Source organism: Megalops cyprinoides, chromosome 6 (assembly GCF_013368585.1).
Source record: "Megalops cyprinoides isolate fMegCyp1 chromosome 6, fMegCyp1.pri, whole genome shotgun sequence".
Taxonomy (NCBI): Eukaryota; Metazoa; Chordata; class Actinopteri; order Elopiformes; family Megalopidae; genus Megalops; species Megalops cyprinoides.
This window is the reverse complement of record NC_050588.1, coordinates 15246282-15260833: the sequence shown is the minus strand read 5'-3', so window position 1 is coordinate 15260833 and position 14552 is coordinate 15246282. Positions and strand designations below refer to the sequence as shown.

Sequence of the window (14552 nt, the reverse complement as noted above, 5' to 3'; positions counted from 1 at the left end):
TTAAACATATTTTCTTAAGCAGTCTCAGCATCTGGAACAGCAGACTGGAAAAGGCGACCCCTTTTTGGCAATCACAACAACAAAGAATCTCTTACTGGGATTAACTGAACTACATTCGATGTGGTGATGATAGAGGACAGTAATTCAAACCTTCCTGTCTTCTGTAGTCAGACCACAGCACAAGGTCAAAAATATCTTACAAGTCATTGCAGCTAATGAAAAATAAAGCATTCCCACCTCTGAAATGCTCATGGGAGAAAGGAGTGTGGTGCAATTTTGTCATCAGCGGTGAATTGTGTCTCTTCCTTGCATCCAGTGGACTCATCCTTTGTGGCATTCAGTACTTTTCTGTGCTTCAGAGGAGCCCAGCAGGCATCCAGCATTTCAGTGTAGTGTCTTTGTTGAAATAAAGTGAAATAGTTGGATAACACAAATACAGCATCTAATGGACATGGGGCTGTGAAACCTTGTATTTTCTACATAAATGCAAATATACAAATTCCCACACCTATTCTATTTTGTATCCTCAGTTGCTTAATTTTTTATTACTTATGTTTAATATTTTATTTTGATTCCATCAGCAGAACAACAAGTTTTAAGCATTATTTCATCTTATTTCAATGATGTAACATTGATTCACCATTGAATATTTAATGTTGTGTCCTGCTTGCACTTGCACTTCCACACTTCCATTCTACACATGACTTCAGAGTTCACATTTCCCAGTGAAACAACCCTGTTTTCCTTGCATTTATCCCACAAGGAGGATGTACAAAATAAACGGGAAAGACTGACAGAAATTAAGAGCCATTTTTTCCCCCACCTTTTCCCTATCCTTAAGATATTTTCACCTTCACGGATGTGGAGAAACTCACAACGCCCAAAAGAGCGAATTATGTCAGAGGAAAGGGAATTGCAGGAGAGTTTTCAGTAATGCAATAATATCACAACACTCAGCAAGTTTCCTTAGCGGCTCACTGGGGGAGATGGACTAGATGACAGAAGAGGGCTAAATTTAATAGCCAAGTAGTCTGGGAGGAGAGAGGCTAAACCGACTGCCAAACCCTACTTCCTCCTTTTTTCCACAGAAGGACACATATTGCTTCCAGGTCAAACTGCAGCCCACAACATTAACCAGCCCAGGTGCTTCCTCCACCCTGTCCAGCCAGAGCCTGTAATAACCATCTCTTTCCCTTCAGTACTTCCCTCTGACTGACCCCGGAGTGTTCAAACTGGTACACAAGGACTAGCTTTCCTGTGCACTTTGGTTTCAGTATAGAACAGTCATTTCCTATGACTTCAGTTATATGTCCCAATACATACAAGACTAACTCATACATAATTATCCATGTGGTGATAACTTAATGGGAGTGGACAGAGATGATTTCTGAGAGGGGGGCTAAGAGTGTATTTAAACAATTTAAGCTATTTTAAGGCAAACTTAAAACTTATACTAACTCATGTACTTTCAAACTCCAATACAGTATGTGCGTGCAATTGAGTGTTTTTTTTTTGTTTTGTTTGTTTTGTTTTGTTTTGTTTTTATTTGACAGAGAGAGAGCATCACTGTGGGGATTCCTGGAATATAAAACCAATACCAAGGTGGATCTGTAAATGGCAATGCTGGATGCAGCTGATGGAGCTCCAGCTGGATGCAGAAGCATGCAGGGTCACCCAAGGGACACCTAGGAACACCTTGAGAGTGGATGGGACAGACCCAGTATAATCAAAATAATCATCATTTACCACAGAAAGACCATTATTTACAAGGAGATTATCAGGCACAAAGGACTTTTTACCATGCATATAGTACAACGCATCGGCATGTAAACAGCACACACTTTTCCAAAAATGAAGTAGCCATCAGAGGCAGTCCATTCGTTCTTTATGTTATTGTGGAAGTTTTTACTGTTAATGCCCATGTACAGTATCACACAGAATTTTGCATAAACTGTCCTTAACCTGAACGGCAACACCCCCACTGGGAAATGTAACCGACTAAAAAAAACCTCATGGGAACTTTTTACAAGCGGTATAAATTGTTTATTTACAAAGTATCCGTGCACCTCAAGTTCGATATTTCTCTCAGACCGTCTCAAAATGTATCTAAATATTTGCATTGTATTACAGGTATTTAATTATACATAGTGGTAATAGGAGAGGGCTACGGGAAATGCAATCGGTTTGTGCAGGAAACCTCGGTCTCACAGCGACAGAGCGTCTGATAAAGCTTCTGTATATTAGTTTTACCCTGCGCGGTTTTAACGCTCTACGCAAGGACAGAGTCTCATTGGATGGAGAGAAACGCTGCTTGTTTAACGTAAGCGCTCCGTTCGAGAGGAGGAAACCCTGGGAGATCACAGCTGACTTGCTAAGCTAAGTGACAACATCCAAACGCAGACTGTCGATCGCTCTACCACCGAACTGTTTGATATGCAACCGTTTCAGCAATACTTTGGCAGTTAACATAAAAAGAGAAAGACGGAGCGCAGTGTTTTCAGCTGTGAACCTTGCTGGAATATGTCGAACGGTAGATCGTGCATCCCGGAACAAATCTTTTGATTTGCCTTTGCTACAATTAGTTGCAAGAAAGTTTTGATGTTATTATTTTCGTTAGCATGTTTTGCCTGGAGATTTTACGGGCGCGGTGACATACATGTTAAAATTTTTTTTGGAAATTGACAAACTTCTGACCGCATTTTATTGCTGAACTGTAGAAATGGAATGTCATCTTTCAAGATCTGAGCGCAGAAATATGGATAACTGCTTGAAGCGGCTGAAGCAGGAGCTGGTATGTACAGTAATAACTCCATAAGGATATATTTTCCCCTGTTTCTGTGTTTATCTGTCTGTCTATACATACAGATATACATACAGACAAAGAGACGTGTGTGTGTGTGTGTGTGTGGAGAGAAAATTGCTGGCAGTTTCAATTAATTTGCAACTAAATCCGTTCTTACGCATGTGGTTTAGGCTAGTGGCGGAGCTGTATGTACATGCTTTTGATGGTCAGAACGAGGAGGATCAGAGTAAATACTAGTGACCCGGCATATTAGAAAACATCCGTACGAATTTATGAGTGACCATGTGTATGAAATTGAGTGGCTGTGTCACGTTCCCGAGTGTAGTTTTTCTGCAGATGTGAAAGTACATTTAACGCACGCAGCAATGTATCAATATTATATATAAAAAACATATGTAGTATTAAATATTAGGCCTATATACTTTATAGCAACATAATAATACATGCAACATGATAATAATGTTCACCCGTGAAAAGCCTTATGGGTAGCTATATACAATTAACTGTGTGTGTGTGTGTGTGTGTGTGTGTGTGTGTGTGTGTGTGCGTGTGTGTGTGTGTGTGTGTGTGTGTGTGTAAGACAGTTATCTCCTTGCAGTGACTTCCCTGAAGTCTTCCGTGTTGGTCGGAATGAAGGTGCTATTTAAAACATGAAACGTTTTGTGTGTTCTCTTTCGATTGGATCCAGTGGATAAAACCAACTGTTTGGGACATGGAACAAAAAACCAATGAAAGGTCATGAACCACACACCTTTAAAATATCCACATTACTGTGTGTTCATGTCATGTAGGCGCACACTCCAAGTATAAAAAGCCTGTTTACCCCTCCCCCTCCTGGTCTCCCTGCCAGATGTTCGCCCTTTAATTCAGTAAACGCAGCGCAATGGGTTTCTTCTGTGAAGTGTGTTCAAATGACAGAAGAACACAGTTCACTGTAATGAAACCCATAAGACAGGGAAGATCATCCGCTACCTCACAGTAAATCCATAAATCTTTTGGAGGATTGTTTTTCCGTGGGTGAAATCAGAATATGTCCCAACCACACATAGATTAAAAAAAATAAAATAATAATAATAATAATAATAACAATAAAATGTATGACGATATATCCTTTTTTTCTTCTGTATCCTATTACTCTATCTTATAATGTCATTACTGTAGGAGAGGATTATAATAATGACTTTAATTCAACCACCCTCATCCCCCCACGCTCACACGTTCGAATCGATGCGGTCTATTATTAGTTACAGTGTCCTGTGAAGTAATGTTGAGATCTAAGCGACTGTGAAGTCCAATTTGGAATCATTATACAGTATTCAAGATCAACATGTCAGTAGGCTACAGAACAACTACAATCTGTAACGAATTTTGCCAGCAATGCTGTCATCATTACACCAGCACAATCTTTCTAAAACAGCTGTTTGTGTAGTCGCAAACAAAAAAGAATGTTTTATTATAATCGTCTACCAGATGAATGAATGTAAGTTTAAATGTAGATGTAATCCCACCCCATCGGTTGTAATACCCATGTAATTACATTGTGTTAGCATCGCAGTTATGTACAACATATTTACACACAGGACATTATGCACCTTCTGTGGAAGCAAATGCTCCTTCACAGCAGTTAAGAAGCATGTGTTGTAGGTCTGCAGGTATGTTGCAGTAAACGTAAAGGAATTTTATTTAAGATTAATGTTCAAGTTATGGTTTGACTAATTCTAACTGGATAAATAACAAAGCCTGTCACCCTCAATAAGAAACTGTGGTTTAAAAATGGCAGCAAAGTAATACATTTATACAGGTTTTAAGACTCCTTGGGTTTACAGGGACCTTAATTCCTGCATGTTGTGCTTACTTCCCTAGTGATGCTTTTATTGAGTTATCACAGCAGTAGCTTTATGTCTTCTAATTTTGTTTAAATCTGACTTTAAAACTTAAGAAATCCAAAGATGCCAATGAGAATTTAAGAATGGACCATACGAGTCCAGCTTGTCTGTGATCCACTTGCTTGTTTATTCTTCTAGACCTCAAATGTGAAATTCCCTGAAACGGATTGTAGGTTAGTGTGCCTTGCACATAAAAGTGGAGCTCAGGAGTTATGCAACACATTTACAGAGCAGCATTAACCGGCTTGACTCTTCCTGGAATGTGCCTAGAATGAGAGTAGATTTTATTAAGAGGATGACATCATGAATAAATGTAATTTCTTTTGAAACCTGACATAACCATTTAACTATTACAGAGGAGTTTTCAGCCACTCTGTCAAATTTACATCACAAAAAAGCCTAAAAATGATTCATTTAACACTGGAATCATTGCAAAATTTAGTAAGTTTAAAACTAAACAACATTTTGACTCTGATAGTTTATAGGCATTAGGGTGAGCACGTATGGAGCATACAATGTGAACTTGCTAAGCCTCTCTCTGGTAAGATGAACTGATGAGCAAAGTGAAAATACTGTTTTCTGTATTTCCACAGAGATTTGTTCAGCAGCAGGTTTGTTCTGGAGCTTACAGACAGACAGGCAGCATTGCTCCACATTCACATCTGTCAGCTAGAACACATATCTGGCTGCACAGGAGGAACAGGATGTTTGCCGCAACAAACAAAAAAACCTGTTATCCAATCCATGAGACAGATATGCAGAGAAATTAATAACAGGTGCAAATATAAAAAATAAAACCCTCTCTTTGCCCCACATCAAACTGAGAACAATCTGCTGCAGCGTCATGTTCCCACTGTAGGAGAAATGGGTGCCAGGGAACAGCGCATACCTCATGTCTGTCTGCCTGCTCTAGTATACCGATAGGTCGTGCAAGCACAGGGATCCTGGCTGATCCCAGACCTGAGAAGTTAGAGATACAGCAGGGCAAGACATTGGACCTTTTTGCTCTGGTGTAACCCTGCAAGTGTGTGGGTGGTTACTTTTGATGGGACCAGATATAACAAGGACAACCATGCTTAGAACAGAACCATACTTCTGATAATCTGTAAATCTGCTGGTCCTGTGAAGAGGCAACGGGTCTCCAACACTCCAGTCTCTGTGTGGGTTAAAAAGAACGATCATACAGTGAAGCATTTGAAGTGGACCAGGAATCAGACTTACTCTGATGTTCAGCTCCTCTGGATTCCAAAGCAAAGATCTGACATGTTCAGGGGTCAGAAGTCAACCAGAGACAGGTGAACTGTGACCCCCAACTATTTTGGTGCAGGGTATTGACTACAACTAGACACACAAGCTGGCTATGTCTCTGGACCTGCTACAATTAAAGTGGTGTCATCTGACCTGTCCCTGCTGGGAGGGATAGATCTAATGGGTAGAGATAACACGCCTCCAGGTATATAAAGTACACACCTGCACAATGATCTCAAATTGAGAGCTGAAAAGGTGAGCACTTTGATGTGGATACTAGCCCAGCTTCTGCTGTACGCCCCACTGTGTCCTTGTTAATATCTTACACACCTTGAGTCATCTTATTTACCGCTGTGGGCACAGACTGCTGTGTGATGTCATCTGATACAAGTGCTGATTGTGTGAGGTTTTCTGAGGTGAGGTGGGGGAAGCAGAGGGGGGTAACACCGCAGGCAAAGCTGGTGTTTTGTGTCACGCTGCAGTGTATGGTTCCTGCTTTCCTGTGGTTTTCCATTCTTTAAGCAGTCCTTCCTTCCCCTCCGCTAAAATTGGCCTGGGTGTCATAGCAGCTGTGGCGTTTATGTGTGTGCTCATTGTTTTTGAGAAGGTCCCTGATAATCTCAGGCAGATTTCATGTAGCATTTGTTTGTGGCAGCTAATTGTGCATTGACCTCTAGGAAAAAGCAGGGATGCAGCTGTTGGGCTCCAGGAGCGATCCAGTTCGGCTTTACAGTTGACTGACGCACATCGTGCTACACAAAAAGCTGTGCTCTTCGTGCTTCAGTGGCTCGGCAAAAAAAACATTGCTGTCTGTCCCTGACATTAGCTTTACCTCATAAACATGGTGGAAGTTGACAGGAGGAGAAACAGCTAGCATGCGTAGAGCCTGCAAGCTGTGGAACAGGAAGTGTGGCATGTCCATGGTGCTCCCTAGCAGAGCTGTGGAACAGGAAGTGTGGCATGTCCATGGTGCTCCCTAGCAGGGCTGTGAACAGGAAGTGCGTAGTATCCACTGCTATCCCTAGCAAACAGGTGTTCCTCAGCACTGCTGTTGGGTAGTCTGATCTCAATCAAGAAAACCTGGCACTCAGAGCATAACTTAGACCACATGGCCCATGGCAGTCATCTGTTAGTTATGTAGTGTGCGTCAGTAACAGTTCGGCTGGAGGGGCCACAGCTGCCTTCAGACGCAATCTGCGTATGCCCAGCTGGCCCTAAACAACGTTAACAGTGACAATAATGTGGCTTGCATTGTTTCTGATGTGTTTGTTGGTGTTTCGCTGGGCAGCAGTGATTAGACCCAGTCTTGACCATGGATCATGAATGGCAGTGGATTTGAAATCCATCAGCATCCACAAAAAGATAGCCTCCTGCTCCGGTGACCCCATAGGGGAGGCATAGCCTTTGTACAGACAGGATGCCCATTGTCCAGGATCGGCTCGAGTGCGACCAGTCAGCCAGTTCCAACCACGCCCAGTCAGATGGCAAGACCTGCCTACCCTCCACAGGATAGAGACCCACTCTGTGCCCTGTGCACAGAGATCTCCTTTCTCTCAATGACCCGCACAGCCACTTAGAGTAATAACATCTCAGCATTCATATTTAATGAGAGCGGCTCTGAAAACACACAGCTCTTGGCTGGATACCCTAGGCTGCAGCCCCCTCCGGCTGGCTCAGAGTGAAGGGCAGCATTCACTCTCATCACATGGAGCAAATGTTTACAGTCACTCTCTGACATAAACGCATTCCAGTGCTCAATTGAGACTGCCTCGAAGATGGGCTTATTTTGTACACAGTCTTTTTAACAATCATCATGTCACTCCAGATGAATATACTCTGGAGTACATACATAACACTGGCACACACACATTCACACTTAAACACACATGCAGTACCTGGGCAGGCAGGCGGGTCTTCACATTTAATTGCACTCAGTGAACCATGAGTCAGTTTTTTTCTTCTAAGTTTTAATAACTTGAGGTCCTGATGGTGAAAAGGTATACAGTGAGCTCAGAAGGCCACACATCCAAAGATGTGAAATGGGACTCTGTTCTAGGCCAGTCTTGTTTTCTGTTCCAGTTGAAATGCGTAGAAGTTTGAGGTAAGAGACGGTGATTTTGTTTACCGCAGCTCTTCACAGAGGTTTAAACTAATGGCATAAAAATGGAGAAAGCAAGCGTAACACATGCCCCCTTTTAGGTATGAGAACTTTTAATGAGTACTCATGCAACATTAATTCAGAGGCTGCCAGCTATTCCTTCTCTGCTTTGAAGTTAGCGGTGTGTGGCTAATGGCCAATTAGCCTGGGTTAGTTTTGAGGACGAACGCACGACACTGTGTCCAACTATCAACAAACAGATAACCAGAACACTTCCACTGAGAAGACTCCCAAAAACGTGACTGCTTAATAGCCAGAGTAGAGATACTTTTACCCACATCTACTAACAACTTGTCAATGACCCCTGCCTTAACACCTGAACTTGGGCTTACTACCGTCAGATCAGCACATTGCATTTTCTCACAAGTCCTTGTTCCATAGGAAGGAGCTTATGGCGTACGACTTATGGCTGTCTCCCATGTGGATTTCAGACCGGCAGGATTTCCTGAAGCAGGTTACCATTGTTACTACATCAGAGTGACTTTTGAGAGGATGTTATGCATTAGCAGCTATGTCACATTAGATACACTCATTTATCAGAGAGGTATAAACAGAGGATGTATAGCTGTCTGAGCTGAAGGAAAAAGGCACCACTGATCTATAACATCGTAATTTCACAACTGCACAATGTCTTGACAAAAATATAGTATTGGTACAATGGAATGTTGCTTGTGTGACCATTAATTTTTTAGGATGTTGACTTTCAAATAGTTTGAGGAAACATAGGAACTGACAAAAGAAGAAACAGTTTCTGGGAATTAATTAGAAACAGCCATTTTGGAACTGATTTTGCATCCCACCACAAGACTGGGTCATAACACCTCAGCAAACATTGGGTATTGCACAGGAAGTTGCCGTGGGACACTTGCGTGTCCAGAGGAAGCCAGACTGTGGGTCTAAACACGAAAAATGGCATATTTAGGGCACATGGCTGGGGTCTGACGCAGAGAGGAATATGATTGGTCGACCGCGTTCTGCAGTGCGTGTTGTGAATTATTAATATGGCAGGCGAACAAGCGTGCTGTAAACAACTCCTGTTCCAAGGGGTATCTGGAGGGGATGGATTCTTTTTTGGGACTGGCACGTGGAGCACAAGACAGTTCTTAAACAAAATGGCGCGTGTAAGCACGTGCGTGCTGGGGTCTCTTTATGAGGTCATTCTTTCTGGGGTATACAATTGGTTAATGTTGTCTCAGTCAGGGAAGGGATACCTCATGAATAATTGAAGTCACTATATAATCACGCTGTATATCAGAGTGCATAGTAACGCCCATGGGACCTTCATCTGTTCCAGTGTAAACAATAATTACATACTGTTGCCCAGCTTAAAGATGTCTAATTGTTCATAATGACAATCGCCATATGTGTGATGCATAGAACCACAAAGGGCAGAGACAGCATGATTGCCATAATTACCCCATCCCTATAATAACAAACAGGAAAAAAACTATTGTCTCAAACATGTGTTTAGGTAGGCTAGTGGCATGCACTTGAAGGGAGACTCTAACATTCCTGTCCCTTTATCTACCCATATGTCCTCCATCTCTCACTACTTCGACAGTAAAATCTGACCCCGGCGTTCTCGAAGTCATCTGATTCTGGTGTTGTAAAAAGAATCTCTTTCAAGTGTCTTTCTCATGTGTCTTTTGAGCACATTTGAACATTATCCAAGCTGTGATCATAATGACCTCCAGGTTTGTGTAGGGGCCTGAGGAGTGAAAGTTTACACCAATTTGTGTGGTCCAAAAGCAGCCAGAGACAGAACATCATCCATGAGTAAGAGGACTGTGTTCAGACACGATAAACCTAGTCAGCTGCCACTGCTTGTGTGGGAATGGCGTGGTAAAGCATTAGCGATCCTTAGTATATCACTGATAAAAAAAACATTTTTTTCTTCTTTCACACAAATATCAGTGGCCAGTCAACCAAAATATGACACATTATGAAGAAAGTTTTGTAAACTCTTTAGAATTCTTTAGATATGAAGACCTGCTTGTGATTCATGCCTATGGAGCACGGTTGTCTCATGTCTGGAATGGTGCTTTTGAAATGATGGGTGGAGCACTCCTGTTGTACCCTTAAAGTTCTTAACTTGCTTTAGTAAATATCCAGCTGTATAAATGTGCAACATGTAAAGTGTAGACTCTTTGTCACCCTGGACACAGGCATCTGCAAAGTGGATAAATAATGTATGGAAGCACTTGGGTCACAGTCGCTAAAGACAGTGACCTTAAATAATTTTATCGCCAATGTATTCAGTACCAGCCAACACCTTCCTTTGGAGCTGCTCGTAATGGAATCAGCCAAGGGAACGGGCTGGCCCAAGCATATGGCCCCAGCTCCCTCCCTCTCTGTAGCCCTTTGTCAGTCAGTTCTGCTTGAGTGGACACCCCCCCCCCACACACACACACACACACACACACCTCCCTCCCTTCTCACCACCCCATTCCGTGAAGATTAAGGTCTAGACACCGCCAATTGGGTGACGGGCTTGGGTAGGGATCTGATTGGCAGACGGCTACATATAGGGTTGATGGGCAGCATTTGAAAAAGGGGAAAGAAGAGAGACAGCAGGCGTGAAGAAGAGAGAGAGGGAGACCCTTTTTGAAAGTTAGAGCAAGGTAAGCCAATAGCACTTGCTGTCTCTGACTAACTGGCTAACTGCTGATGCCGCTTTGAAAGATGATCTGAGGCTTATGAAATCTGTCCTGGACAGGTGATTACATGCATATGTCACTGCTCAGCAAGCAGCTTCCACTGTGAGTCAGCTATCAACTGACTGCCATATAGATCTGGATGTCTGTATTACAAATTTACTGGATACATTGTACATGCTGAAACATTTACCTGCCCATGGAAAAAAAACAGCTAACATTTAATGCTTGCACAACGTTCTGACAGTGTTATAATGTGCATTTTCCAGAATGATGCATAAACTGTAATTTGAATTCCTAGGGAAGTCCAAATATGCAGTGAATTTTGTAATTTCTCATGTATGTTTTGTGTGTGTGTGTGTCTTTTTGTTAGCACATTTTGTTGGTATTTGCTTGCATCTGCTTGCATGGCAATAATCGACTCATGCAAAACTGATCTGTTTATTACTGTCAAATCAATTACACGAGATACAGTGCTCTTCAGTGCAGGATAATAGTTTAGTTTTCCCATGCTGAAGCAGGGCTTGCCCGGGCTTGTCTGTTGCTGGAGTAACTGCTTCTCCTGCAGGGCAATGGTCTTGTGAAAGGGGCTCTCAGCTTGAGGGGACAGAGCACAGATAGTACTGTGTTTCTGAGCTGATCCTCCCTCCAACCGCCATGGGTATGTGGCCCCCCCACTCCTTACCCCCGGACACAGGCCATATGGGGGCTCTGTCAACTGAAATAGAGCAACTTCTGGTCAGAGCACAAAGAAAAACAAAAGGGAAGGATTAAGGGGGAGGAACTGTTCGGAAATCAGAACTGTTGCGACACAGGGGTCTGAAACTCAGGCGGGTTGGAATACAAATAAACCAGTTATACAGCAATTCACACTGATCATCTTTCCGTGCAAACACTTACTGTATTTGTGTATTGTTTTTATGTGTGAGAAAAACTGGGAAGAGAGCAGGAGTAAGCGTGTTTGGATGCATGGTGGTGCCAGGCTATGCATCCCTGTGTGCCGTCAATAAACCAGTGATTGAATCACTGTATACTCTAGCATCAGTTCACAGGGAACTTCAGAAGGGCTCAGGATCAGGTGAGTGCTGTAATGGCCTTTGTTCTGCTAACTGCGTGTCTCTCTCTCTCATTGCCCCTCATAGCTGTCCATGAAGGAGGCCGGAGATGGGCTCTACGCTCAGATGAACAGCATGATGGGAGCCCTTCAGGAGCTGAAGCTGCTGCAGGTGCAAACGGCACTGGAGCAGTTGGAGATTTCAGGGAAGCCCGAACGAGGGGTCCCTTCAGCAGAGGCGTCGGTTCCCCGGCCTGCCCCGGAGGCGCAAAGGCCTCCCCCTCCAAGCGGGATGTCCAGCTGGGATGAGCAGCGGAGGTGCCACCGGAACAGCCTAGACACGTCGCCATCCACGTCAAGCTTGGAGAGCGGCAGCGGCACATCCACCAGGAGCTCCTCCTCCGCCTCCTCCTCCGAATGCAGCACACCACAGGAGGAGCACTGTGCCCCCCGCCTGATGAGTCCCCCCTATCTGGTGGAGCAGCAGCACCCCCAACCCCCCCTGCACCCCCACCCATATCCCTATCCTCACCCTTGCGCTCCACCTGTGGACCTGCCGGGGATCCTGTACAGCCTCTCCCGGGAGGGCCCGTCCCTGGACAGTGACTTCTCGCAGGACTGCGCAGATGACTCCAGCGACTGGACCTCCTCGCTCATGAGCGGCAGCCGCAACCGCCAGCCGCTGGTGCTGGGCGACAATGTCTTTGCCGACCTAGTGGGCAACTGGCTGGACCTGCCCGAGCTGGAGAAGGAGGGGCGGAAGATAGGGGCAGGGAAGGAGGACAGGGGCGGCGAGGACACGCCGGCCCACCCACTGAGGCTCAGCCGCTCCCAGGAGCTCTGCAGGAAGTTCTCCCTCACCGCCGGAATCTTCCGGAAGTTCCTACGAAGCGTGAGGCCCGACAAGGACAAGTTGCTCAAGGAGAGGCCCGGCTGGATGCCCCTGGATGACCCGGATGCCGAGCTCTTCAAGAGGCCCAAGAAGGTGACCAAGCCCAAAGCATCCTTTTACCCTTTCCGAACGAGCGCGCAACAGGCTAAGGGAAGGCCATGTCCCCGGCCGGTGGAGAGGAGGAGCCTGAACTCAGGGATTTACATAGACAGGGTCCGGTCAATCCAGGTTATGGGGCAGGCGCAACCAATGTTTGATTATGATACAGCTGTGTGGGTGTAATCTCTCCGGATTACTGCCAGGGGAGATTAGAGGAGGTACACATGTTCTCATGAAGCGGGACTGGACAGACTGAGATGACTGCTGTTTGTCTACAGCAGGAATAACAAAGTCCCCGACACTAATTAGAGCAAGCGGGACCTGCCCAAAATGATTCCCCAAGACACACATTGCCTCTTTAATTTTCAAGGCGTTTCTCTAAAGGCAGCAATGGAATTTCCTCTTTGTTGTGGACGGCGCCTCTTACACGATTTTCGACCCCAGATTAACCACAGCCACATTCCCGTCTGAGAGGACTCGTTCTTTTGTTCTGTACTAATCACCTACCAACGCAGAGTGCTTTACCAGTCGAACACTCCACCCACAGAACACTGCTGTCTCTTTCTGGTCACACAATGTTAAAGAGCCTCACATTCTCACTGTTCTCCATCGGCCATTTTCTACGAGCAAGCATCAGACTCACACCGCCATCACTCGCTGTGGACAGCGCCAGGTCTCTGGGCGACAGTCTGGGGGTTTCAGCCCAACTTTGGCAGTGCTAGAACAGACCCAGCGTCACCAGGTTAAAACATGTATAAAGGTGTAAAAAGTCTCCAGCACCCTCAGACTGCAGACACACACCCACGCTGCACCGCCGAACGGTGGCACATTTCGCCTGCGTGGACTTGGCCCGCCTCGGCTCTGTTGACAGCTCTCCCGGGTTGCATTGCGCAGGACGCTCAGCAGAGACGCACAGCACCATCTGTTCGCCCACGGTTACGTAAGAGCCAAGCCGGCGGCGCAGGAGAGATGCCCAGCGTGGGCCTCCTTAATCTTTCGCGAGCCGCAGCACTAGCGATAAACGTGCACACAGGCAAAGCCCATAGATTGAGCGGGAGCTCAGTAGGGACTAACTGGTTCACATTCATCCCTCCCCGCGTGCATACTTGAGGTAAACACAGAAATGTGGTCGTAAACACAATAATCAAAATGTCATCACCAGAGCCTGTTTCGTTATTGTGGTGAGCAGTCAACCTCTTTCTCCCCTTCCGCCTTCTTCCATGGTACTGAATACTTATCATATTGTTGAACTGGTCACATAAAACCTACCTGTATTATCTCTGAAGCGATGCTGATATTGAAACAGTTTGGGGTATACACACGAATGAGAGAATAATTCCAACAGTTACATTTGTGTTGAGGTTAAGTGAGGTAGGTTACATATTCAAATCCCAGTTGCAAACCTTTCAGTAACATATTTATTGTGAGTTGCTTTGCTATATATCCAGCTATATAAATGGATAATGAAAGAGAAAAAAAGCTATGCAACTTGCCCTTGCCCATAGAAATAAAAAATAATAAATAGGATAAGACATAGTCATGCCACATAACACTGTTATACCAACCAACAGCTCATGTTGGCAAAAGGATTCTGGACTCAGACATCAATTCATTTCATACCACAGCACTTCCTAGACCACACCTTTTCTGGCAGAAGATCAAGATTGTTCAGAATACAGCAGTGATTCCATATCATAAAGCAAGAGTTCTCACCTGTTCTCTATTCCTTTGAACATTTGAAGAATTTTCAGACAGGAA

General features: G+C 44.5%; 1 protein-coding gene across 1 annotated transcript; it reads left to right on the top strand.

The window, feature by feature from the left end:
- The first annotated feature begins 2307 nt into the window (after window positions 1-2307).
- Window positions 2308-14316, top strand: LOC118779312 (PAK4-inhibitor INKA2-like). Its single transcript, XM_036531356.1, has 2 exons — window positions 2308-2791; window positions 11892-14316. The coding sequence occupies exons 1-2, from the start codon at window positions 2720-2722 to the stop codon at window positions 12975-12977; spliced, it is 1158 nt and encodes a 385-aa protein (XP_036387249.1). The 5' UTR covers window positions 2308-2719; the 3' UTR covers window positions 12978-14316.
- Window positions 14317-14552: the final 236 nt, after the last annotated feature.